Source organism: Mastigoproctus giganteus, chromosome 8 (genome assembly GCF_048544385.1).
Source record: "Mastigoproctus giganteus isolate SK-2022 chromosome 8, ASM4854438v1, whole genome shotgun sequence".
NCBI lineage: Eukaryota > Metazoa > Arthropoda > Arachnida > Uropygi > Thelyphonidae > Mastigoproctus > Mastigoproctus giganteus.
In genome coordinates this window covers 30359432-30385714 of record NC_143582.1, presented here as the reverse complement: position 1 = coordinate 30385714, position 26283 = coordinate 30359432, and the positions used below count along the sequence as shown (strand labels likewise).

The following is a 26283-nucleotide window of genomic DNA, read 5'->3' as shown; positions in this document are numbered from 1 at the left end:
TACACTGATTGAACCATGGACTATTGCATTAGAGCTGGAATTTTGCTTAGTGCAATGGCACTGGTTAGAAAGTGTTATAAAAGATGTATACTTGGTTCACAGTTTTTTGCTTAGTACTAGTTTAGTATTTTTTCTTTGATTATGTTACAGTTATTTTATCTAGTTTAGTATTTTTTTTATTTGCTTGTGTTACAGTTATTTTATCTAGTTTAGTATTTTCCACAAGAAGAAATAGTAAAATTTTTTGAAGATTATGCTTGCTGAATTTTAATTCTTTAGTTCATGAAAAACTAAACAATATTCCTTAGTATGCCTACTGATAAAATTTTGTGTAAAAAGTGTTTTCCTATAAAATTTTATCCTGAAGGGTTGTTATAATGCAGGAGTGGCCAACTTAATTTGTGATGCGACCTACTTTTTTCCTTCAAAATATGCTGCAATCTATCATCTCAAAAATTTCATTGCACAAGGTGCACAAATCGAGCAATGACTGTATATTTAAAATTTGTCGTGATCGACTGAAATTAAATCCGCAATCGACTTGTTGGCCACCCCTGTTATAATGGATCAACAAGCCTAAGACATCTGAAATGAAAAGGAACAGGGATGGACAGTATGCTGAAGCCAATGACATTGAATCAGCTCTTTATGTCATCTGATATTGAAATAGAATTCTATTCGAATGATGCAGATTCTGAATTGGATTCAAATACATCTGTTGCTGTCTGAATGCTACAAACAACAGATGCTGGTATTATTTGGAGTAATGATTCTTCACAGATGAATCCATTTACTAAAAAAAAAAACACTGATTACTTGTTCCAGTGCTCCACAGAAGCACCCCAATGCACACATAAAGGACTTTCACAAATATAAGTGGCAACGAATGTGTTAAAGAACTACTGTAGAAAAAAGAACACCAAATAAACTATGAAATCAGTTACTTCCAATAGGATAGTGTGTTATGCCACAAGAGCTGAGCCATTCGGAAATAATTCCAGGAGCATGAGAGTAACTTTGCCATAATTCACTGGACTGCATAGTCACGAAACTGCAACTCATTTAAGCATTTGTAGGATAACAGTAATGGTATTTGCTATATAGTTCAAGGATGCCACAGGCTTTTACCGCACTGACCAAAAAAAAAAAAAACGAGTGGACAAGAAAATATAAATTTGTGCTTCCCTCCTCACATTAGGTAATTATCCTGTTGATCTTTGAATTTATACTGTCAGCCTTAACTACCTGAGAAGGCATCTTGTTCCAACAAGCAACAACTCGCTGGCTAAAAGAAAACTTCCTACAAATAAACCTCTTTAATTTGAATTTATTGCCCCTAATCCTGGTATTCTTTATAACAGTAAAAATTCCACTTCATTCGTTTTACTAACCCACTCTCAGAGCCTTATAAACCCCAATCAGGTCACCTCTGATGTTCCTGGTTGCCAGCTCTGTTGCCCACATAATTATGTGGGCAACAGTCTCTGATTATAATCAGAGTCTTTCCTTGTACTGTCACCCTTTTGCTGATCCCACCATGCAAGTTGCTTGTCTTTGGACCTTTCAAAAAGTTCAAAATCTTTTTTAAGATGAGGTCTCCATACTTGAACACAGTATTCTAAATATGGTCTTACAATTGCCTTATACAGTGGGATTATGACCTCCCTATCTCTACAGGATAAGATGGAATGAGCCGTTCATAAAAGGGCTCTTCTGCCATCCAATCTTGTTCCACAGCATATCTGATTGTGTCTCCAAGACTTTTGTAGAAAAAAGAACACTAAATATATATAATAAAGTTACTTTAAATAAATAAATTAACCTTTATTACAATAAAAGTAACAGCTATCAAAGAGATTACAAGGGTATAATTCTGGTATAATGAAAAGATTTTATGTAATACCTTCCATGTGGTATTCAGATAATTAATATAATCGACCATCTTTTGTGAAAGAGGATGGATTGTCTTTGGAATGTAGAATCTGGCATATGCCACAGCAAAAAATGCTAGTAGCAAAAGAAACTTCATGATTAACCTGAAAGATTAAAGAAAATAAATACACTAAGCAAACAACATAAATTTGATGTAACACACACACACACACACACACACACACACACACACACACACACACACACACACACACACACACACACACACACACACACACACACACACACACACACACACACACACACACAATAAAAAATGGAAAAATAATTATATATATATAAAATTGGCTGTTTCAAGAAATACACTCATGAGCAAAAACATTATGACCATTCCTCTCTCCATGAGTGGATGCATCCCACAACACCTAGAAGTGACCAGCATAGCATATACAATAATTACATGGGCAGTGCCTATCAGTTTGTCAGTACAAAGCCCATGCAATGAGGAAAGGGAAAAACCTAATGGCATTTGATTGGCACTTACAGCACTAGGCCAGCATCTTAGCACAGGGCTTACAGAGTAGGAAACTTGTTCACATGTCCATGCTGACTGGCCGTCATTGACTTCTCTACCTGCAATGAGCATGGGAGCACCATTCCTGGACATTGGATGTCTACAAAGGAGTTGCCTGCTCTGATGAATGAAGGTTTCAGCTCCATCATTCTAATTGATGGGTGCATATTCAATGGCAAACAGGTGAACAGCTGCAGCCATAATGCACAATTGGCCAGGAGCAGTGATATCATGGTTTGGGAAATGTTTTCATGAACATTACTGGGTCCCCTCATCCCCAGATCCTACCTCAGCATTGTTTCAGACTATGTTTTGTCCTACATGGTGACTGTGTCCAGATGACAGTGGACTCTTTCAACAAGACAATGCTCCCCGTCACAAGGCCCACATCGTGCAGAATAATTCAAGGATCATGCCCATGTGTTTTGTGTGCTCCCCTGTCTGCCAAATCCCCCTGACATCAATCCCATTGTATGTTTGTGGGATGTGGTGGAATACAGCATCACCAGTCCAAGCCAGTGCCTTGCTCCATTGTGGAAGTCCTGGATGTCCTATCTAGCTGGTCCAGGATACACGAGGACACAATTCATGGACTGGTGGAGTTGACCATGCTAAGTGCAAATGGTTTTCACAGCAAAAGGTGGCCTAACGTGCTGTTAGGTATTGGTCATAATGTTTTGGCTCATGAGTGTATAATATTCATATAGGGATACATACAGGGTATGCACACTGGGAGTGCCATAAATTTTCATCCACAGCAAAATTTGGTTATTGAACAAAATACTGGAAAGTGAAAGAGAGAAAGGTGGTTGCAAATCATGGGTTTCAAAATCTGAAATTTTGGAATTTTTTACTTAGGACAAGTGATGCAAACCACTCAACATATCAATAATAAAAGACTAGTGATGTTGCTACATTGACATAACAGAGAAAGGGGGATGTGTTTTCAAATTGGAGAGAAGCAGTAGGAAAGATGACTGTTGTTGTTGTTATTTGGTTTTTAGGAGCATTAGCAACTAAGACCATATTGCTCCGGGATATGCGGTGGTCATTCCCTGACCTTTCCGCATCCTCTGTATTTGGTGGTGACGGGCTTGAACCCAGTCTAATCAAGAAGCGTGTGCTACGCACTGCTGCTCCTTCCCACCTGGCTACGGAGGCACCCTGAAAGATGACTACTGAAAACCATTGCCTTTTATTGAACTTGTACAGAAATAATGTTTTGGAGTGGCCAACAGTGGCAAAGCGTTGCTAGTTAAAAAAAAAAAAAAAAAACAATACTTGCATGCATGTGAAATGCTACACAGTATTCTGCAAACCTGTGTGGCATACCATATGCATGTCAGTATAGCTTTGTTAACTTTCAACACTTTGCCACAGTTAGCAACATTGAAAAATTATTTCTATAAGAATTTAAAAAACAATGGCATGTTCACTATTCATCATAACCTACACTATAAGTACCATTTCACCCTATTCTAGAAACGCATCCATCTTTGTTATGTAAAAGTGGCAACATTTCCAGCACCTTTTACTACTGATCCACATCATAATGGTTCATTCTAGGTAAAAAATTGTGATACATTTCAGATTGGAAACCAGTCATCTACAATAATTTTTCCTTTTTTCACTCTCCAAAATTTTTTCTGACTTCTCCTAGGGAAGCAGACTTTAGCATTAATAGAGGTATATGATGCTAGAAAGCAAGCTTATACAACATCAGACAAAAATAAAAAAAATTCCCATTTCATCCATCCATTCACCCCAAAAGTTTGTCCAGTTCTTCCTTGGATTTATTTAAGCTATCAACTTCCACACAGTAGGTTTACTATTTTGTTTTATCAATAACATTATTAGTAAGATAAATAAAATACAAATTTCACTCTAATTTAATATTTCTCCTGTACTTTCTTTTCACATTTCAAGAGTTTAAATTAACAGTTTTCAATCTTTCTTTGTTTAAAGACTTCAAATAAATTTGACTCAGATATCCAGTTGACATAAATAATCCTAATGTGGAAATATTACTTTTAAATTTTTGTACTCTAGATTTCCTTTTTATACTTTTTAATTCCTTGTAACAAAGTGAATTTAGCATTAGCATTAGTAGAAGCATTTGATGCAAGAAAGCAAGCTTATGCAGCATCAGCCAAAAAAAAAAATAATAATAATAATAAATAAATAAAAAATAACCACTTCCACTTCACCCCTCTGTTCGTTCGAAATACCTGTCCAGCTAAGGTTCATGGTTCCAATGAATGCACTAAAATAATTTGTTAATAGTATGCATCTCTGCAAAATGCCTTCCATTTTTTTTTTGCAAACACTATTTGTCCCTGAAGTTCACTTCACAAACAAATTCACATCTTATTTGGTGATGCTATTCAATTTAAAATAATAGCAATTTAGGTTGACTCATGGATAACAGTGTCATCTCTAAAGTGGGCACTATGCCCAAGCCTCTTGTAGCTGTCACTGGAGGGATCAGTGTCCCTGAGACAGAAAAAGGGAATACAGAGGCCAGTGGCAAAATTACCATACCAACAAGTCTGCCATCATGAGTGGGGGGGACCCAGAGTCAAAGGGAGCTGTGGCCAGTTTAGTATGGTTGAATTATGATCTGCACTGTAATTTGATACATGTTACAAATTATAATTTTACCAGTTTTTAACTGCTGCAGAATACTGGATACATTCACCCCGGGGGCTCACATCTGGTGAGTATGGGCTTGGCACACCCAGGGTCCTGAGCCGGATATCATCATTCTTCTTTTTCTTGGTGATTCTCTCTCTCTCTCTCTCTCTCTCTCTCTCTCTCAGGGTAACTCGGGAATTTTTTTTTTTTTTTTTTTTTTTGGCTGGTGCAGCATAAGCCTCAGGCTTCCTTGCACCATATAGCTGCTAATAATAATAATAATAATAATAATAATGAAAGACAAAATTTTAATGAAGGTATGAGCAGATATACTTCTTGTTTACTCTGTTATTTGTTATGAAAATATTTTCTACTTTATTTTATTAATATGTTGGGAGAAGTGCAAAATATCTTGTTAATAATGAATTAATTAAATGTGAATAACACCAATTAAACCACATGTATTGTTTTCATCAAGTGATTCTTACTATTTAAAATGTATTAATTAAATGTTTAATATTTAATGTAATACATTTCATGCAACTAATTAAAAAATGTCAATGCTTCCAGATTCCCTGCTGAACCATACTGGTAGGCCAACCAGGAAAGATTTGGTGACAGGATTCAATACAGAATCCAGAAATATCACCAATTATTAAGTAGTTCTATTGTGTGAGAGTTTAATGTACTTAATGTAATACTTTTTACATAATAAAATTCACTTAAAACAATTCATACACTTTAATTAACTTTATTTTATTAGCAAAAAATCCTTGTATATCAGGAATAAGCATATCAACATATCTCTTGCCATGACCAATGACATCAAAGAAACTTTATTAAAAACTTCTTTCAGCTAATGAATTAGTCTCTTCTGATTTCCCTTGGCTCCCTTTGCTGCTAGCTAAGGTGTCAGTGAGATGGACTTAGATAAAAATGCAATTTGATAATTTTTTTACATGCATGACTATATCATCCTTTAAAAAAAAATTTACTATTATTGAATATAATTTATCTGAACCTGGAAACTGCTAACTAAAGTTGTCCGTAATCAAAAATGCCAACTTTATTGAAAGTCTGACCGAGATTTGTTGGGTTGATTGTGAAGACAAAGGCTAAGAAATTCTCTTCTCTTCAAAGAAGATGGGAAGTTCATTTCGCTAGGAGCTAAATCAATTCTCGGGATTTGAGAATTGGTCAGAAAATTTAAAAAAAATTTTTTTTTCCCTCTGAATTTTACTGCTAAATAAAATCTATTGCAAAAGGAATCAGGTCAAAAGCTTGTTTAGTCTAAGTTTTTCAAATTCAAAGATTGTTCCAGGCAGAGAGACATAAGCAAATTATCAAATGCACTTCACATACACACATACACAATCTAGAAAAATAACAGGATTATTTACTCTGCCTACTCACTCTTACTTTTAATGCTAACCATTAGATCTCACTCAATTAATTTAACCCATCAGCACATGCATTAAAACTTGAGATTTTGTCACATGCCTGGGGTAAAAATAACTTTATACATAAACGTATTTACCACTATGCTAGGAAGAGGTAAATCCAAAAACATATGTATCAGAGAAGACAAAGTAAATGATCCTATTATTTAGGCTGAATTGCATAGAGTGCATTTCTGCAGTTATTTCATAAACAAGTCAGAATTATTCCAATCAGGTGCAAGAAGAACAGTAAAAAATAATATTTTTTTATTTATGCTTTGACAATACATTTTTAAAAGTATGGATAAACAAAAATACATAAATGTAATTGCATTACAAAAGTATAAAAATAAATAAGTAAAATTAGTGCTGAACTCCTGATTATGGGTAAACCTTGTCACCGCGTTGCGGCATGGCCAAATTCCAGACGGATTCAGGCAAAAGAAGTGTGATAGACTTTCATTTTTGGCTAGTGAAAAAAGGTTAAGTTAGTTTAAGCCATGATCTGGAGTATAACCAAAATTAGTTACAATAATCAAACTCAGATGTACAGGTCCAGAAAAAAAAAACAGAATGCACTCTGCAAATCATTTTGAAGCATTTCAGTTTCAATGTGTTTTCCCTATTTCACTTCAATGAAAAATACTGGAAACGTTTATACACGTGTACAGTAAATTTTATACAGACAATCAATCAAAATTAATCAAACATGCGTTTGATTAATTTTTCAGGGCAACTCAAGGAATCTCCTCGATATATCACAACTTGAAAATGTTCTTGAAAGGTACTGAAGTATGGGGAAGGCTGCATACACTTTTCAAAGTAGTACTGTTCTCAAGATTCATTGGGGAGTAATTTTTAAGCAAATATGAGTGCTTAAATCTGACATTTGATATTTAGCTCTGAAATTTTGTTTTTGTGACACTGCATATTATCTGTATATCAGAGATGTGATTCAGTAATTGTGTTATAAGTTAAAAAGGGTTGCACATAAATTTTGCTTTCTTTAATATATATATATATATATATATTCTCATTCTTCCTTTGTTCTTTTTATTATTTGTAAAACCGCAAGCCTTTCTGCCATTATAATTCCCATTTAGTTGTATCGGTTATGGTTGCCATGGAAACACTACGTTTGTTCCATTTGGTTTATTCCACTGTTTCGCACTTGTTTATGTTCTTTGTTGCCTGGCTCTTGGTGATAAACTAATATTGATTGATGAGCAATATTTCGCTATGCTCAATCGAAGTCCTATCATAGACGCATTACATAAAGAGCTTCCACATACTATTATAAATAATAAGCCAATAACAGTTTAGTGATCGCCCATATTACAGAGTTACGACATCGAATTAACGTGGAAAGTTTATTAAAAAGCAATAGCTTCCCACAAAATCAATAGCCAGCTGAACACTGAAATTAATTAATTAAACTATAATGGTTAAAATTAATTTCATTTGTGAATGAAATATGACTGCATTATAGCTTAAACAATAAAAATTATTTAAAAATACCTTTCTACTATAGTAGCACTCCAAAATTTACAATAAACCAGAACGTCTTTCACAATAACAAAACAAAACGCAACCTCGAACTGCTGCACTAAAGCACTGATTGCGTAATCAGCTTTAAAATTTCCGCCAGCAGTGGCGCACGCAGAATTTACTCAAAAATCAAAATTCTAAAATTATAAGTACAGTACGGTAATATTAAAATTCATTAGTGAAAATATGGGCTGCTGCACATCGGTCTTGAACCCAGCTCATTGTGCAGGGCTTCGTCTGGATGTACTTTGAACTTTGATATAGTAGTAGTAGTAGTAGTATTGGCAGATGATGCAAGAAAGCTAGTGTATGAGCTTATGCAGCATCAGTCAAAAAAAAAAAAAAAAAATCACACCATTCCCTCCAAATGCCTGTCCAGTTTCTCCTTAAATTTATTTAACCTATCAACTTCCACGAACAACAACAGATAGAAGTTTATTCCAGCAATTAACCACCCGCTGGCTAAAGGCAAATTTCCGCACATCTATTCTACATCTGTCTTTTCTTAATTTGAATTTATGCCCCCTTAGGTTCGTAATCTGAACAAGTGGAAGGATCCCATCAGAATTCAGCGTGCTAAACCCATTCAAGGCCTTATACACCTCAATCAGATCGATGCGCAGGTGCCTAGTCTCCAGCCACTGCAATTTGCAGAACTTAAGCCTCTCTTGGTAAGAGGATCCCTTCATTCCCCTCACCAATCTTGTTGCCCTTCTCTGTACACGTTGAAGCAAATCTACATCCTTCCTAAAATGAGGCCTCCAGACCTGTACGCAGTACTCAAGGCGTGGCTTGACCATTGCCTTATACAGATGGACAATCACCTCCTTTTCCTGGCTAGCAAATTCCTATATATCATTGACAAAACCTCATGACCTGCCCTGGCAGCCTGTCTGCATTGCTCAGAAAACTTCATATCTGACTGCACAATTACTCCCAGGTCTTTTTCATTTTCTACCACCTTAAGTGTAGTACCACACAGTTGGTATGTTTCTCTGAGGTTACTTCTACCCATATGCAGTACTTTGCATTTGTCAAGGTTAAACTTCAGTTGCAACTTCTTAGCCCATCTGCCCAAATTATCTAGATCCTGTTGCAGTAGCACACTGCCATTACTGTCATTAACAACCCTGTCAACTTTGTATCATCTGCAAACTTCGACACTAAGCCTGATATATCTTCATCAATATCATTGATAAATATACAAAACAACAGTGGACCCAACATCAAACCCTGTGGGACTCCACTAATAACATTAGTCCACGAAGAGCAGCACCCATTAATTACCACCCTCTGTCTTCTCCCATTCAACCATCCTTTTATCCATTGTAGCAACTTACCCTTAACACCATTCTGCTGCAATTTGTACAATAGTCTTCCATGCGCAAGTGTCAAAAGCTTTCCTGAAATCTAAATATATGATATCAGAATTATTTTTTGCATCCAGTTCCTTTGTAGCCACATCATCATATCCTATCAAATTTGTCAGACAAGACTTTCCCTTAACAAACCAATGCTGTGTCTGAATTATTGCTGCAGTCTTGTCTAGATGATCCTGCAATGCATCTTTAACCAGTGACTCCATAATTTTACCCGGAACAGAAGTTAAACTAACTGTTCCTTAATTATTCGTGTCACCCTTCGACCCCCTATGTGAATTGGGGATACATTTGCACATCTGCAGTCCGTGGGGACCTCCCCTGAGTCCAAGGATGCTCTCATAATTATGGCTAAGGGTTTGCTTAGTTGCTTTTCCGCCTCCTTTAATATAACTGGATAGATCCTATCCACCCCAGGTGCCTTTCTTATGTTTAACTTCAACAATTTCTTCTCCACTTTGCTCTCAGTTATTACAAAATCATTAAGCACCCTGCTACAATTTGATAACCTTATGCCATTTTCAAACCTTAATAACTCCTCATGTGTGAATGTAGATGCAAAATACTCATTCAGTTTGTTTGCTCTCTGAGCAGGATCATCAATAGTCGAGCCATCGATATCAAGTGGACCAATCAGATTCATCCCCTTCCTTTTAGAGTTTATACAAACCCCGGGGGCTCACATCTGGTGAGTATGGGCTTGGCACACCCAGGGTCCTGAGCTGGATATCATCATTCTTCTCTTTCTTGGTGATTCCCTTCTACTTTTGACTCTCTCTCTCTCTCTCTCTCTCTCTCTCTCTCTCTCTCTCTCTCTCTCTCTCTCTCTCTCTCTCTCTCTCTCAGGGTTACTCGGGAACATTTTTTTTTTTTTTCCTGGTGCAGCATAAGCCTCAGGCTTCCTTGCATCATATGGATATTAATAATAATAATAATAATAATAATAATAATAATAATAATATAAGTAAAGAAATCCTTGCTGTTTTTCTTAGCATCTTTTGCCAAATATTTCTCGTAATCTGCCTTCGCCTGCCTAACCTCCTTTGTGACCTGATTACAGACTAGCTTATATCTGCCATAGTCTTCAGAGTCGCTTGATAATTTATATGCGTCCATGCATTTTTCTTCCCTGTCACGAGTCTCATTAGTTCATTTCATAACCATTTAGGGCTAAATCTTGAACAATATTTCTTAATAGGTATGAAACTTTTAGTAGCATCCACGATTAATTCCTTGAATGCTTCCGACTTAGAATTTACTGTTGGTAACATCGTCAGTTGATCCCACTGTACAGAATTTAAAAACTGTCTGAGACTGTTTTTAAAAATATGGATTGTGGTCACTGAATTTGGATCTTCAATGCTGTCTTAAAAGACGAACTGTAGTGCGTTCTGCTATGCATTGAACCCAGCTCATTGTGCTGGGCTTTGTTTAGATGTACTTTGAACTTGGTTTTATTGTGATTACTGAATTTTGATATTGATCCTGGAACCTTTGTTTCCTTGGTGATCTTCCTGGATGCTGGCAGGCTAGACTTGAATTTTGTTGTGATGTCTGGCCTCACAGTTTATTTACCACTTTTTTTTTTTTTTTTTTTTTTTTTTTTTTGCTCTCAGGTTTGGCGGCCGAAGAGCGAGATTGCAGACACCCATTGGTATTGCACTATTTCCTGTGGATGCGGTATTCGTGCAATATGAGCACACAGTAATAGTAAACAAATGCCCAGCTACACCTTTATTCTAAATAATCCGCAGGCCGGTTATATAGTTTCTACAACAACACCAACACAGGTTACCAAGGTGAAGACGGGCTTATGCTTGGGAGCGACCCCAATATAAGAAATACACTTACACATACATGAACTAAGATTGTACAGAGAGCATATTAATATATGTAAATAAATCTTGTATATAAATTTGTACAATGGTGTGCAAAACTTAAGGACCAACACTATTTCTAAAGGTTACAACCACAAAATCAAACGAAAGAGCCTGAGGCAATTTGCATAACTGTGGCCGTTCAGGAGAAAGCTAGTGCACATGCAAAAATTTGAATCGTGATGAGAGGGCTCACATAAACAGATAAAAGCAGCAGTTTAGCAGTTATGTGCAAATTACCAAATGTTGAGCACGAATGTTCAGACGTTTAATTCGTTTCATACAGTGCTACAGACAACGAAATGGCCAGTAGACAACGTCTGGATGACTTTTCCTGGGGTCAAATAATTGGGAAGGTTGAAGTGCGATGAGTGTGGCTGCAGAGTACGGTATCACCCATAGCATCGGCTCGCGTACGTGGTTGGCCTTCAGCACGAAAGGTGCAGCTGTTCGAAGCACCAGTGGTGTTCGTCCACGAAAAACAACTCCCAATGATGACTCCCACAGGCCAAGAGGGCCTGACACCAGACCACGGGATCCATTGAAAATCAGCTGAACAGGACGCAGGATATCGAGGTTTACTGTGGCCAGGCGACTCCAAAAAAGATGGACTGTTTGCCCGACGGCCAGTACGCTTTGTCCCTTTAACACCTGCCCATCGGAGACACCGTTTACAATGGTACATCGACCACAAAGGTGGGACAGCAGCGCAATGGGGGTGAGGAACTCCTTACTAATGAGAGTAGATTCAGTCTCAGCAGCGATTCTGGACGTCGGCTAATCTGGCGAGAGGTTGGTACACGGTATCACCCCCCAAACATCACTGAAAGGGATCGATATGGCATTCGAGGTGTTCTCGTCTGGGGAGGCGTTATCTTGGATGGATGTACACAACTCCAGATACTGGAAGACGGTACCGTGACCGGTGCATGCTACTGTACTGGGGTAATCCTTCCCCACGTGCGTCTCTTCCAAGGTGCCATTGGCCCCGAGTTCGTGTTTATGGATGATAACGCCACACCCCATCGCACTGCAGCTGTTGACATGCTTTTGGAAAGTGAGGACATTGTTCGTATGGATTGGCCTGCCCATTCTACCGATCCCATCAAACACATATGGGACGCTCTGGGGAGACACCTAGCGGCACGTTCACACCCACCAGAAAATGTTCACCAGCTGAAGGTGGCGCTGACAGAAGAATGGACGATGTTCCCGGAAGAACTTATCAACAACATTGTTCTAGGCATGGACAGGCGGAGCAAAGCCTGCATCGACATTAAGAGTTGCCATATCTCCTACTGACGACCACCGCTTCCCTTTGTTCCATCTTTGGCAGTGATGCAACTGTATCATGACACCCAGTGCCATGTTGCCATTTTTGAATAAAGTCCCTCTGTACCGTTTTGTTTCCGTTGTTGTTTCCTTCATTTCTGTACCTCACGAGGTTCCTTTGGTATGCTTTTCCCATATCCACTCCACTCCTATTAGAAGTATAGGTGGAAACCAGTGTATATAAATTGATGTATATAATCTCGACATTGTAAATTGTGTGTAATAAATAAATGAATGAATGAAAAAATATATATACATCGGTCTTATTCCCTGTGAAGAGAGTTCCCCTCCTCTCTTGTTCCCTGTGAAGAGACGGGGGATCATCCCACACTCTGGCCATTTTTTTTTTTTTATTATGGCCTCTGCAGGAAGCTCAGGCGACCCTGGCAAAAGCAAGTCAAAGTATGATGGGCAGCCTGGCTCACGTCTCAGTGGTGGCGGAGGGCAATGGGGGGCCTGCAGCCAAGAATCCAGAGAACCAGACACAATACGATACACATCAACATGCCACACACATTAATCTGCACGTGTAGTACAGTGGTATCGTCACCATCTTCCCCACACTGGGTGGAAAGGGCCCGGGTTCGAATCCCGTAGATGACGCGAGGAACTTTAATGGGCTTTTTTCACTCAGTGGCTGAGTTAGTCGGTCTCAGGCGTAGATAGCAAGGTTCCTCTCCCCCAGAAACTGGTGGTTTTCGTCCAGCAAAATAGACAAATCGACCATAGAACACACGCAATTAACAGACATAAGGCACAGCACGGCAGAGGAATTTAATCATTCGGGTGGCCTAAAAATAATAGTAGTTAATTCCACAAACATTTCTGGCATTTACAAAGTCCTGTATAACTCACAAGAGTACAGATGGCGCAGTGATGGGAGACCACAGGTGGCGCCTTACCCTAAACACTATGCACATCGATCTTTTCACGGTGAATTTTTATCTCCTAATGCAGTTCATCTGATATTGTGGGCTATCGATGACTGACACATAAAATTATGATAAAAGTTAAGCTTCTTTACATCTCTTTAGAGATCAAGAGGTTTCGAGGTTCTTTTTGGAAAATAAACTGGGTGTCAAGAACGGAGAGGAACTCGGAAAAGGTGGGGTTGCTGAGAAGCAGTGGTCTAGAAGTAAAATTGTGTCTCCATTTATCGAAATTTTTTTTGTCAATGGGTGGAATTCAATCCGCTAAGGACAGTGGGCATAGTCCTGTAGCGTAGAGAATTCAGAGAATACGTACAATTTACAAACAGGCCAAAGAGACCAGAGAATACATGCAATTTATATACAAGATATACTGCTGTCTAGAGCTAGAAGAAGAAAGATGATGTCACGACATATGATCGTCTGAGTGAGGAACAGGCTGTAATGGGCGCACTATCCCAATACTGATGGTGAAAGTTCATTACATGAGCTTATACAGACCGAATAATAATAGTTCTGAACACTTACCTCGGAAGAGAAGTTCCTCATTCAGGTTCTGTTGACTCCTCAGGGCCTGAGCTACTTCGGCGATTGTTCTAAGCAACTCGACCCAGTGTTATTCGCCATATCGTGTATTCGAGTCTACACAACCAAATATCCAATCATACTTTCAGCAGGAAGATTTTTTGTATACATTGTGCTGTCCTCACAAATAGCACAAGGCGCCGAAAAGATCTCGGTTAAATGGAGTTTTTATTCTCACCATGACCGAACTAGTCGGTCTTTATCATATACAAAAGAACCGGCGTTTCCTCTCAAGCAAACAGGAAAACCACGAGTTATATACTAGCATGCATGTGTCATGTGTGTTAAGCGCCAAAATAACAAAGGTATGAAGTGTCAGTATATTATGTAACCTGCATTATTATATACGGATACAACAGTGGTTGTATCCGTATATAATTTTTATTTACGTGTGGAAAAAAGGCATAGATCTGGTTAAACCGCGAGGAATTTTTATGGCTTTTCTTAGCATCATAGAAAATTAGTCTGTATCGGGCGAAGGTTTTTCTCCTGGAAACTAGGATTTTCTGTCTCCCAAAAAAAAGAAGTACACTCAAAGACGCATTATACTGCTAGTGTATGGATTTTATCTCGAGAAAAAACCTATCACGCTTTTTTGTGTTTGTTCTTAACTCTTGGTCGTTAGTTTACAATTGAAAATGAGTATACACATACATGCACAAACGACTATGAAGGTCTATGACCAACAGTGAAGCACATGGATTTAAGAGGGCAGGCATCCATAATACATTGGGCTTGTGTTCTCGCGGTAACGGTGCATATAAGCACTGTCATCCCCACACTGAGTGGAAAAGACCCAGGTTAGTATCCCGTCAATGACGTGAAGAATTTTTATAGGCATTTTTCACAAAGAGGCTGATAGGTGATCTCAGGCAATGACAGCAAGGCGTTTTCTTCCGTAAACTCGCACTTTTCGTCAAGCAAACAGGCAACTCAACCACAGAACACACATAATATACATGCGGTGCAATATGGTCTAAGCCGGTGATGTGCCTAAAACCCTATAACAATAGCAATTGTACATGCAGTACCACAATGGGCATAATCGCCTACACCATGTAGAAAAGGTCTAGGTTCAAATCCGGTCAATGACGCGTGGTACTTTTGTGAGTCTTTTTCACATCATGGCTGAGTTAGAGGACAATAAAGTTTATTCTCTACGAATCTGGGTTTTTAAGTCCAACAAAACAGGCACTCCTACCAGAGAACACACACAAGTTACAGACATATTACACATGGATGGATGTTCAATTTTATTCTCTCAAGTGACCCTAATGTGAAATATGAAAATGTACATGTAGTACAATACCTGCTATATAGTAGAAGTTATGCTATTTCTCGAATATAATATTCAGAATCAGTAGAATGTTTATATATCAGTACTAATACAAAAAGTTGTCTGACTAATTGTCTAATAAAGCTTCGAGACTGTAGGACCTCCACATATTTTTTTATTCTATGTCATACTAATACAGCAACTGAGTAAAAGGGGCATGGGACATGTTTTTGTGCGTCAGCCTGGCCGATTGCCAAGGGAAGGGAGTTATACTTCTAGGAAATTGAATTCTTGTTCTCGCTTTTTCCATCTAGTATTGTAATCATTAAACAGCTTGCCCAAAAAAATTCCAAATATCTCCTCGAGTTTTTTGAGTATGCTCTTTGATCATAAATAATCCGTTCCAATTGAATAACTGAAATATAAATAATCAAATTGAACTATAACTATAGTCAAAATTTTGAATTCCAGTTTATTTATTTCTTTTTTAATTTTGCTCAACCTTGATTAAAATTCTTTCTAAACCTAATGCTTATTTTCACGTAATAATCAAAACTGAGTTTTCCTTTCCCTCCCACCCTGAATTGTTCTGTAATTCTTGAAAAGATCCATTTTATACGCACTTGTATAAAACACGTAACTCTATTAAGTTACTTGAGAATCATCTTACTGAAATTCCGTTATCAGAAGCTTATGCACTTTGGAATCACCATCTTACCTTTGACCGATAAAATTATATTAGCATACGTCACTAGTCAACCCAGTGCCATGAATACTGCTGGCTTCTTGCTATGGTAACTTGATTCGTAGCGCTTCTTATAAAGAATGTACTGAATAATTGAACACGACTAGTTATTTGTTTCGCTTGTTTTTTGATTTTGCAAGGGATCAGATAATGCCATGAGGTATCGTTATACAATTATGTCTGTAAATTTCGTGTATTCTTAGGTCCATCTGCCCGTTTCCGGAAAAAAAAAAAATTGCACTCTTCGAGACAGACTTCATACCCTTTCTTCCCCAAGCAGAGCTGGTCTTAGAGTTTAGTGGGCCTGTAGGCTAAAAATTAATGGATGGCTAACGGAAGACGAAAGAAAGACCTTGCCTATATTGAAGTTGCTCCCTTTGTTGGGATTTGGGACCCTTATCAGTTAGGGGTATGGGTGCATTGCATCCTCTGGATCCCCTTTACGGAAGGACCACTATTAAGGAACCGATTTAACGGAATTAGTGAAGGAACCAAGTCTGAGGCCTTGATGTGTTTGGGCATTAATGATCATTTAGGGGTCTCTCAGAAAGTGTTCTCTCTTACAACTTTGTGACAAGGTATTGCCGCAAGAGGAAGCTGTTCAGAAGTGAGCTCCTTCCTCTATTAGGCTCGTACAGTGGCGATATAAACAGTGTTTTTCGAAGGGAGATAGGACAATATAATAATTGATATATACAAGTATTAAGCTTGAATATATCGGAAATTTTTATGGCATATATACAACACGAATAGCGAACATATGATACTCCAACTCTTTTCACAATGTATATCCTTCAATAACTCTATCATAAAATATAACACAGGTGTACACATATGTAGGAATGCTGCAGTTCAGTGCAAAAATGGGCAATACAAAAGATTTAAGTTACTCTGAACGTGGCATGGAATTAGCATCAGACACCTCAATATATCACGTATGTGTTCAAGTGTTCTCTCTTACAACTTTGTGACAAGGTATTGCCGCAAGAGGAAGCTGTTGAATTGGAAGCCGCAAGAGGAAACGGAGGCTGACAAGATTTGTGCAGACTAACAAAAGGGGTTTAGCAAGTCAAACAACAGTACAATAGTGGTAATCAATTAAAGAGGCTTTTCAGAATGCACGACTCGTTCTATCCCGTCACGGATGAGAGTATTGCAGCTGATGATCGAACCGGATTCCATTCATGTTGCTAAAAAAAAAAAAAAAAAAATAATAATAATAATAAGTACTGTTATAGACGGCTTAGATATCAACAGACCTGTAGAGGACTGGAAAACATTGCCTCATCTGACGAATCCTGGTTCCTGCTGCTGACTTTGGTGAAAGGTCCAGAATATGCTGAAAACAACATGAGGCCATGGATCCATTCAGCCATCGTGAGTAGCACAGTTGGTAAAATCAACGTTCTCCCTAAACAAGGTGGAAAAGATCTGAGTTCGAGTCCCGTCGATGACGTGAAGAATTTGAATTAATCGGTCTCAGGCGAGGTAGCATGGTTTTTGATTTCGGCAACTTGGGTTTATTATTATTATTATTAGCCATATGGTGCAAGCAAGCCTGAGGCTTATACTGCATCAGCCTAAAAAAAAATTGACTACCCTGAGAGAAAGAAGTAGGAGGGAATCACCAAAAAAGAGAATGATGATATTCAGCTCAGTATATTGGGTGTGCCAAACCCATACTAACCAGATGTGAGCCCCTGGGATTTTTTTCCAGCAAATAGAAAATCGACCTCAGAACACAATAAATTTACAGGCAGTATATTCGGAGCAATATGGCTTTGATTGCTCGATGCTCCTAAAATTAAACACGAGGAAAAAATTTTTTTAAGCACGACCATGTGGTGAGTGCCATAAGTACACTTCAGTGTCTGCATGCTTTCTTTGTTTCCATGGTTTCATGGCAGAAGGAAAACTGCCTTTACATTTCACGTATTTTTAGAAATAAAAAAGCGGAGAAAGCAATAAATACTGGAGGAACTTTTGCGTGCTTTCACAGCATGGCAGAGTTAATTGGCCTTGAGTGAGTTTTCCCTCCCGTAAACTCTAGTTTTACATTCCTCAAAACTGGCAAATCGACCATGAAACATATGCAATCTACAGACATGGCTTCAGTTGCCGTGCTGAATTTTCTAAATAACCAAAGCAAATCTATAAAAATTTCCTCTTGCCTGTAAAAGAGATGCAAAGTTTTCAAGATTTCTTACTTTTCCAGTTTCAGTTAAAATTTACTTATGGGTGCACCCTTCCAAAATGGCGTCGAGGAGGAAGAAGAAGAAGGCAATGATTGACATGCTTAACCCGCTATGGTTAGTGCTACTTGGGGTATTTATCCCCCCCCCCCCCTTGCCTCTGTTTTAAAATCGGGAATTCGTTTTCCTATTTTAAAACAACGGGAAGGGGGAGATAAACACCCTAAGACTCCAAGCAGTCTGGAGGGTGCACACGTAAATAAATTTCGCCCGCAGTTTCAAATAGTACATCTAATTTTGGCAGAAAATTTAAATAACTTAATAGTATAATAAAAAGGTTATAAAAAATAAAATAAGCAGAAATAATTGATAAAACTGGTATTATTACCTTTATTTCCTTCACCCAAAAGACGACTACCCTTGAATGCTTAGCTTTGACAGCCTTACTCGATTTTAGTACTCGGTTAAAACTGTACTTTAACCCGTGAGTCGCTTATGGTCTTTATCATCCGGAAAGAGTTCGTGTTGCACTTTTGTCACGTGAAGCTCTAAGTAGAACATTTCAAAATGCATATAGCCATAATTTGAGTATTTCAGATAAATTTTAAGGTCGATAAAGCTTTTAACATAAACACTATAAAACTGATATATTTTCATGAGTGTTTTTGTCCCCTTTGCGTTATCACAACAGTTACATGAGATGATTCTACATTGCAAAATTTAACAATTTCTTCTTTTTTTTTTGGCTCGGTGGAGAAACAACTATCGATGTTTGTCATTATTAATTAATCTGTTCGTTGATTAAGTTAGGCTAAATTTGTAGGAATTTTGGGAATACTTGCATTTTACGACGTATATCAAAGGGCTTCACGTCATTCTTGCAAATGTCGGTTTAGTGTATCTTGTCACGTATACATAGATGAGAAAACATGCAACGAATCAGAGTACAACGGCATATGAGGAATACAGCGGTTTTCCTCATATATCTTAAAAGCATAAAATTATCAAATAAAAAATAATAAAATAAAGAGCCGTTGTATTACGCTAGAAAAGGTGAAATAAATAAAAAAACGTGTTTTACATTTAAGAGTCATCGGCAGGCGTTAAAACGTTTTAATTTTCAGATATTAATAAATTTCATGGATAATAATATAACAATGTTTTTATTTTATTAATAATCACATATCGGTTACTGAAAGTATGATATATAATTGTATAAGTATGATATAAAATGACTAAAGTAGGATATATAATTTTTACACTGAAGAGATTTCAGTTCACGACTAAATACATCGTCAATAGGTTGTTCCATTATGTGTAGTATTTATCGAAAGATCTGATAGCATGTCCAAGTTGAAGGATGTTTTCATAAATGTGCAGAACTATTTTTCAGCCCAGAGTTTAATTGTAAAGAAAAAAAAAAAAAAAAACGAAACCGCGGTTGAGTGGCGAAATAAGGACAAATCGAGAAAGTTTTTGTTTCATGCGAGATCAACTAGTTTATTTTAAATCAGACGTGACGCACAAGATTTTGATGACGTCGCAAAGGAAATATGACGTCATTTAATATTTTTCCAGATGAGCTATTTTAGAGTGATACGCTAACAGACGACAGCGTTCTCCCCCATAAACAATCACCCTTTCTTTTAATAGTACGTTCCCAATATCCCCACCCCCTTTTGTGATGGAACAGCTGCGTCAAGCAGGGGCCGTTTCCATGGTTTCCCAAAGTGACAGAATTCAAAATTGTAAAGTACTTCAATTTTCAGAGGTTTAAAAGTTTTTCCTCTAGAATAGAGCTAAGATGAAGCTCCGTGGAAAATTTCGTTAAATTTGGTCCTGTAGAAGATAAATTAAACTGGAATAAATTTTCGTAACGCTTTTCGCATGACGGTTTTTCGTTACAAATTGTTTTGGAATAACGCCAGTAAAAAAGTTTTTAACGTCAAAACAGAAAAAAAATTAAGTAATTATACGACTCAATCTCGTAACAAACGATTTATTTTCTTCATCAGGACAAAACAATTCCTTCTAAAGTTCTTACACTTCAAATAGGTCAACACGCTTTCTTTGTCTTTAGTTAACTTGCCCAATATATGAATTGTATGAATATTCAAGATGATATCTCATACACTTCAACTGAGCATGATATTTCTAACTTGCAAATCAATGTATATTGCAAAAAATAATTTTGATATCATATACTTGGATTTCAGGAAAGCTTTTGATACTGTTGCACATGGAAGACCACTGTACAAATTGGAGCAGTACAGCATTAAGGGAAAGTTGCTACACTGGATAAAAAGGGTGGTTGAGTGGGGGAAAACAGTGGTAAACAATGGACACTGCTCTTCTAATAACATTAGTCTTTATGGACTAATGTTATTAGTGGAGCTCCCCAGGGTTCGGTGTTGGGCCCATTGTTGCTTTGTATATTTATCAATTTATTTATTTATTTCGTATGATGTGATCAATACACGAAGGAACCAGTTTTTTCTTGCTTCCTTCGTGTATCGTGGCCGGGATATCCAACCAACCGGTTGGTTCGGCACCATTGTGATATCCAGCCTGAGGCGGGAATCGAACCCGCGACTTTTGGGTTGCCAGGCAGGCACCTTACCTACCTGGCTAGCCGGTCGGCATATTTATCAATGATATTGATGAAGGTATATCAGGCTTAACGTCCAAGTTTGCACTTGATACAAAGGTTGGCAGGGTTGTTAATGACAGCATGCTACTGCAACACGATCTTGAAAATTTGGGCAGAGAAGTGGCAACTGAAGTTTAACATTGACAAATGCAAGGTACTGTATTAAGTAGAAGTAACCCCAGAGAAATGTACCAATGGTGTGGTACTACACTCAGAGTGGTAGAGAATGAAAAAGACCTGGGGGTAATTGTGCAGTCATATATGAAGTTCTCTGAGCAGTGCAGATGGGCTGCCAGAGCATGTCATGGAGTTTTGTCAATGATATATAGGAATTTTGCTAGCAGAGACAAGGTGATTGTCCCTTTGTGCAAGGCAATGGTCAGGCCACACCTTGAGTATTACAAACAGGTCTGGAGGCCTCATTCTAGGAAGGATGTAGAGTTGCTAGAATGAGTACAGAGAAGGGCAACAAAATTGGTGAGGGGAATGTAGGGGTGCTCTTGCCAAGGACAGCTTAAATTCTGAAAACTGCAGTGTCTGGAGACTAGACACCTATGAGGTGATATGCTTGAGGTTTTGAACGGGTTGAGCAAGCTCAATGCTGATGGCATTCTTCCTCTTGCTCAGATTACAAACCTGAGGTGGGATAAATTCAAATAGAGGAAGAACAGTTGTAGAATAGATGTTCAGAAATTTGCCTTTAGCTAGCAGGTAGTTGATTGCTGGAATAAATGTCCATCTGTTGCTGTGGAAGTGGATAGCTTAAATAAATTCAAGGAAGAACTGGATAAACTTTTAGAGCAAATGGTTCCATGAAATGGAATTTTTTTTTTTTTTTTTGGCTGATGCTGTATAAGCTTGCTTCTTTGCATCATATGCCTCTATTAATGCTAATGCGTGACATGATACACTAAACATGGATTTGTAAGGATGACATCAGGCGCACTGATATACAGTACCTCTGTGAAATGCAAGTGTGCCGAATTTTGTATTTTTACCTTTTTTATTTTTAGTTAGAGTACCTTAATTTTGGAAAAATACTGTTTCTTAAATAGCATCTTTGGAATAGGTTTGGTTTCCATGCTTTCTGCTGAAAGTTTGAGTTATTTTTTTTTTTTAACCCATGTTTTACTTATAAAGTAAGTTTGGCTTTGGTTAATTAATCTCTGAGAACTTCACTTTTTAAAAATATTTCTTTTAAGTTTTTTTAAATGATATTGCTTTTTGTCTTTAAGCAGTATTTGTAAGTGTTGTTAGTCAATTATTTCAAAATTACATTTTATAGTTTCAAGTTGATTGGGTTGATTTATGTGGAAAAAAATTGCCTAAACCTCTCAGTGACAGGTTTCAACAAGTTTGATAAAACATTCCTCATAAATAAGCTTTTACAATTTGAGTGGCATGTTGATGAATATTTCTTGCAGTTGCACCGAGAACTCTATAGTTCTGTTTGTTTACCCCCAACATTGCCTTAAACAGATCTGCTAAGCTCTGATATCCATAGCATCCTGCTTGATATAATCCAAGCAGAAATATAATCAAAGAGGTATGCATGAGTAATACAGAAATATTACACATGCTAATCGCCATGTGCATGAAACTTCAGTCTCCTGCAATTTTAAAAATCCAAAAATGAAAGAGCCTAATGTTTTTCATCAGAATTAACAATAGCTTGAAAATAACAGGTGTAAAAACACAATTTTAAATATTCGAATTTGTTTTTAAAAAATATTTAAGGGTATATATACGAATAATAAGCAATGAAATCCATTAGTAAAAGGCCAGGTATTGTTATACTCCAAGCAGAATTTAAAAATAATAATTCAAACTTTTTTTTTCACTGGCTTTGTTATAATTAGTGGTGAGTTAATGATATATAAAAAAAAAAAAAAAAAGCATCCATTAAATTTTAATGTCAACGAATGCTGGCAAAAACATATTCCTTTTCAACAAAAGAAAATATAAATAAATGCTTAAAAAAGTTCTTATAGTAGATGTAACATATTCATGTGAATTATATACAATAAATATTTCTATTCATAATTACTTTTTCCTTTGTTATACATAATATATCGGGAAAAACAAAGAGAATCTATTTGAAATGCCAAAATTATAAACTAAATTATGTTTTCATCTACAGATATTGCTGGAAATCTTTCTTAAAAACCATAGTTCTATCTTCTGGTAATCTCACTAACTAAATATGTGTATAAGTTATTTGCTATAAATTCCTATTACTTGCTTGCAGAGCCCTCCATAGCAGCCATCTTTTGCTGTCTGCTACTAATTTAGAGAGGTCTGGGTTTGATTCTTGTCAATGACTGGAGGAATTTCTAAAGTTCTCTTCATTCGAGGGCATGGTTAGCCAAGCCCAGGTGGAGGGCCCTATGAGTTATTCTTGGTTTTTCAGCCCACACAACATGCAAATTGGCCTGCAAACACACATTTCTATAGATATAATAAACTAAGTCATGAATACATGCTTAGGGGCCACTGATACCAATATTTATATATATATCTGTTTGCACCAAAACTATGCATGAGGTTATAAAAACCATAGAAAGTGCATCCAGTCAAAGGCATAAATAACTGAACAGCAAAAAATCAGAGGTGGCAACACTAATATTTGTTTGAGATAGGATGTTTGGTTAGGAGTGTCCAACCCACAGTTCACTCCTTCATATTATGCTGCCTACAGATATTTAAAACTAGTGTTACAAATTATTATAGTTTAACACTGACTTTTGAAAATATACATTTCGTAGCAATATTTGATTTTTCTTTGTTGCTTTCTTATAAGATTTTATGTATCTTCCTCAATATTTAATATTATTATAACCATGTAATAAAATGTTATCAGTGTCATGTAATAATTGTTGTACTTTTATTATATTTAATTAAATTTAAAGTGTAAGTATAAATTGTTATATAAATGTTGATAACGAAAATTAAATTTTATTTGAAACTATATAAAGGAATTTTCTTGTAGTCTGGGACCTGCTGTCAGAACACGAGGCTTAGATGCCCCTCGGTTAGCAATATTGCATTTTTTTTTTTTTCTTCTTTTGCTCAGTGATTTGTTAGAGAAAGGTCAGATTATATTAATTTAACATTACTTTACTTTGCAATGAGAGATATTCCTGATTTTTTGAAAATTATTTCTGTTTTTTTTTTTCCCTTGCTATTATTTTCAATTTTATGTTTGCCAATTTCCAGTTGTACAAAAAAAAAAGTGTTTTGTGTATGAGATTTGAGATTATGAAAATTATGTGATATATAGACAAGAGTGATGAAAACATTGATCCAAATGATGAGAATGATAAAAATTTAGAACAGCAGTCTTTTCACTGCCAAAGATCCCTAATATTATTTCTCATCCATGGACTCCATGATTTTTTAAAAAATCTGTCTGGGCCACTAAGCTATTTTTATCAACTAACAATCACCTTGTTTGTGTATTTTTATATCAAAGCTACAAAAATTAAAAAAAGAAACATATACAATCTGCAAAATGTTGCGTACTTTATTAAAAATAGTTCATGGGTCCCTGGGTGTCAACAAACCAAGGGCACACCCAGAGGAATGATTTCCTGGCTTCACCCCCACCCCCAATGGTTGCCAACAGAAAAATCAAATTGTCACACTCAATTTGAGTGTGACACTCCTGATTATACAAATCAGGATTTTAATATTTACTAGGGGGCTTTGCCCCCTGCTCTCTGTCCTTGTTTCTTTTATTAAAATATAATAAAATATTTACAGAAGCTTCTGACTCTGTGTGTGTGTGTGTGCGCGCGCACACACACGTGTGTCTTCCTCAGCTATGAATACATATATATGTTACTATATCTATATAATATTGGTGTAGATACACCATAGACAACTCTTAAAGAAAAACTACGATTGTAGTGTGGAAGGCATCATTTCATCTGTATCTTATATTGTGCTCATCCTTCACAACCAGTTACCATGTACTGCACTACCTCGAATAAGTAACACTTCACTAATAGAGAAGACTATTGTCACTTATTCTCAGTGGGCACCACCACCCAGATGCTACAGTTTCAAAACTAGTTGGCTTTTCATTGGTGGGTGCCTTTCACACTATGATTGTAGTTATTCTTTAAGAATTGTCTATGGTGTATTTACACTGATGTTATATAGATATAGAATCTGAAACTCTTAAAATATTATGCCTTGTTGCATTTAGTTTGTTTAAATAAATACGTTACATATGGAAATCAAGAATGGTACCGTGTGGTATTGTTAGATGAACATAGCACATGACCATGGTTGAACAGAAGTTTGTTTTACCACAGTAAAACAAGCTTCTATTACGTAATTTTGTATGTTTCATATATTACCACTTAACCCGCATCACTCTTCTCCCAATGGCTGAATAAATATCATTAGGGGGAAATTTATTTTAATGTATAGAGAGATATCAGAATTATAAAGATTGTTATATAAAAATTTTTTGGATACTATCATATACGAGATGCAACAAGTAAATCCCCCCTTCAACATGCAATAGGTTTGTGAAACAAATTACCATTTGATTTTGGGGCCCCACTGTAGTGCCCAGTCATTGCTGGATATTTTGCAGTATAGGTCTTAGTTTACATATTTTTAGAGGCACTTTTCTAATGGTTTCCATATGTACAAAGTAAGAGAGTATTTTAAAATAAATGCATTGTGACAGATGAAATAAATATAAATAAAAAAGAGCATTAATTACAGTAACTGAATTTTAATTAAAAGCTTAAAAAAAAAAAAAAAACAAGCTTCACTTCTTATGGTGGGAATCTAACAACACAATTAAGGGTTAATTTTTTTTTTAAATTAAGCACAGCAGTAAAAAAAAAAAATATAGTCAATGAAACTTATTTTTTGGATAACAAGACATGTTATTGAAGATATGTGTTTATATTATTCAATGCAGTGTGAGAATTGAGGAAAAAACTTTACTTCCTTTTTTTCCCAAAAAAAAAAAAACTAATTGGTGAAGAAAATATACAAGCATACCCACTCTGGAATTTAAATTTTGCCCATCTGCTTGATAGTCAAGGAGGTCATGTCATTTATTTTCTGTACATTAACATATTATCTAGCATTTGTAATACAATAATTCAATTGCATATGCATAACACCATTATATTGTACAGCTTGAAGCTCTTTCATAAAGCCCCATAACTATCTCTGAAGCTAATTAGGGTTTCACTGGGCTTGA

The 26283-nt window shown here is 36.6% G+C and overlaps 1 protein-coding gene across 1 annotated transcript in view; it reads right to left on the bottom strand.

Annotated features, from left to right (window-relative positions):
- LOC150081405 (cathepsin B-like) overlaps nucleotides 1-8158 on the bottom strand; it is a 47809-nt gene extending 39651 nt beyond the window's left edge. The window contains exons 1-2 of the mRNA XM_090379279.1: nucleotides 8059-8158; nucleotides 1904-2036 (exon numbers count right to left, since the gene is read on the bottom strand). Coding sequence (XP_090235405.1) covers nucleotides 1904-2029 — 126 coding nt within the window. The 5' untranslated portion in view covers nucleotides 2030-2036; nucleotides 8059-8158. The remainder of the gene's footprint in view (nucleotides 1-1903; nucleotides 2037-8058) is intronic.
- Nucleotides 8159-26283: the final 18125 nt, after the last annotated feature.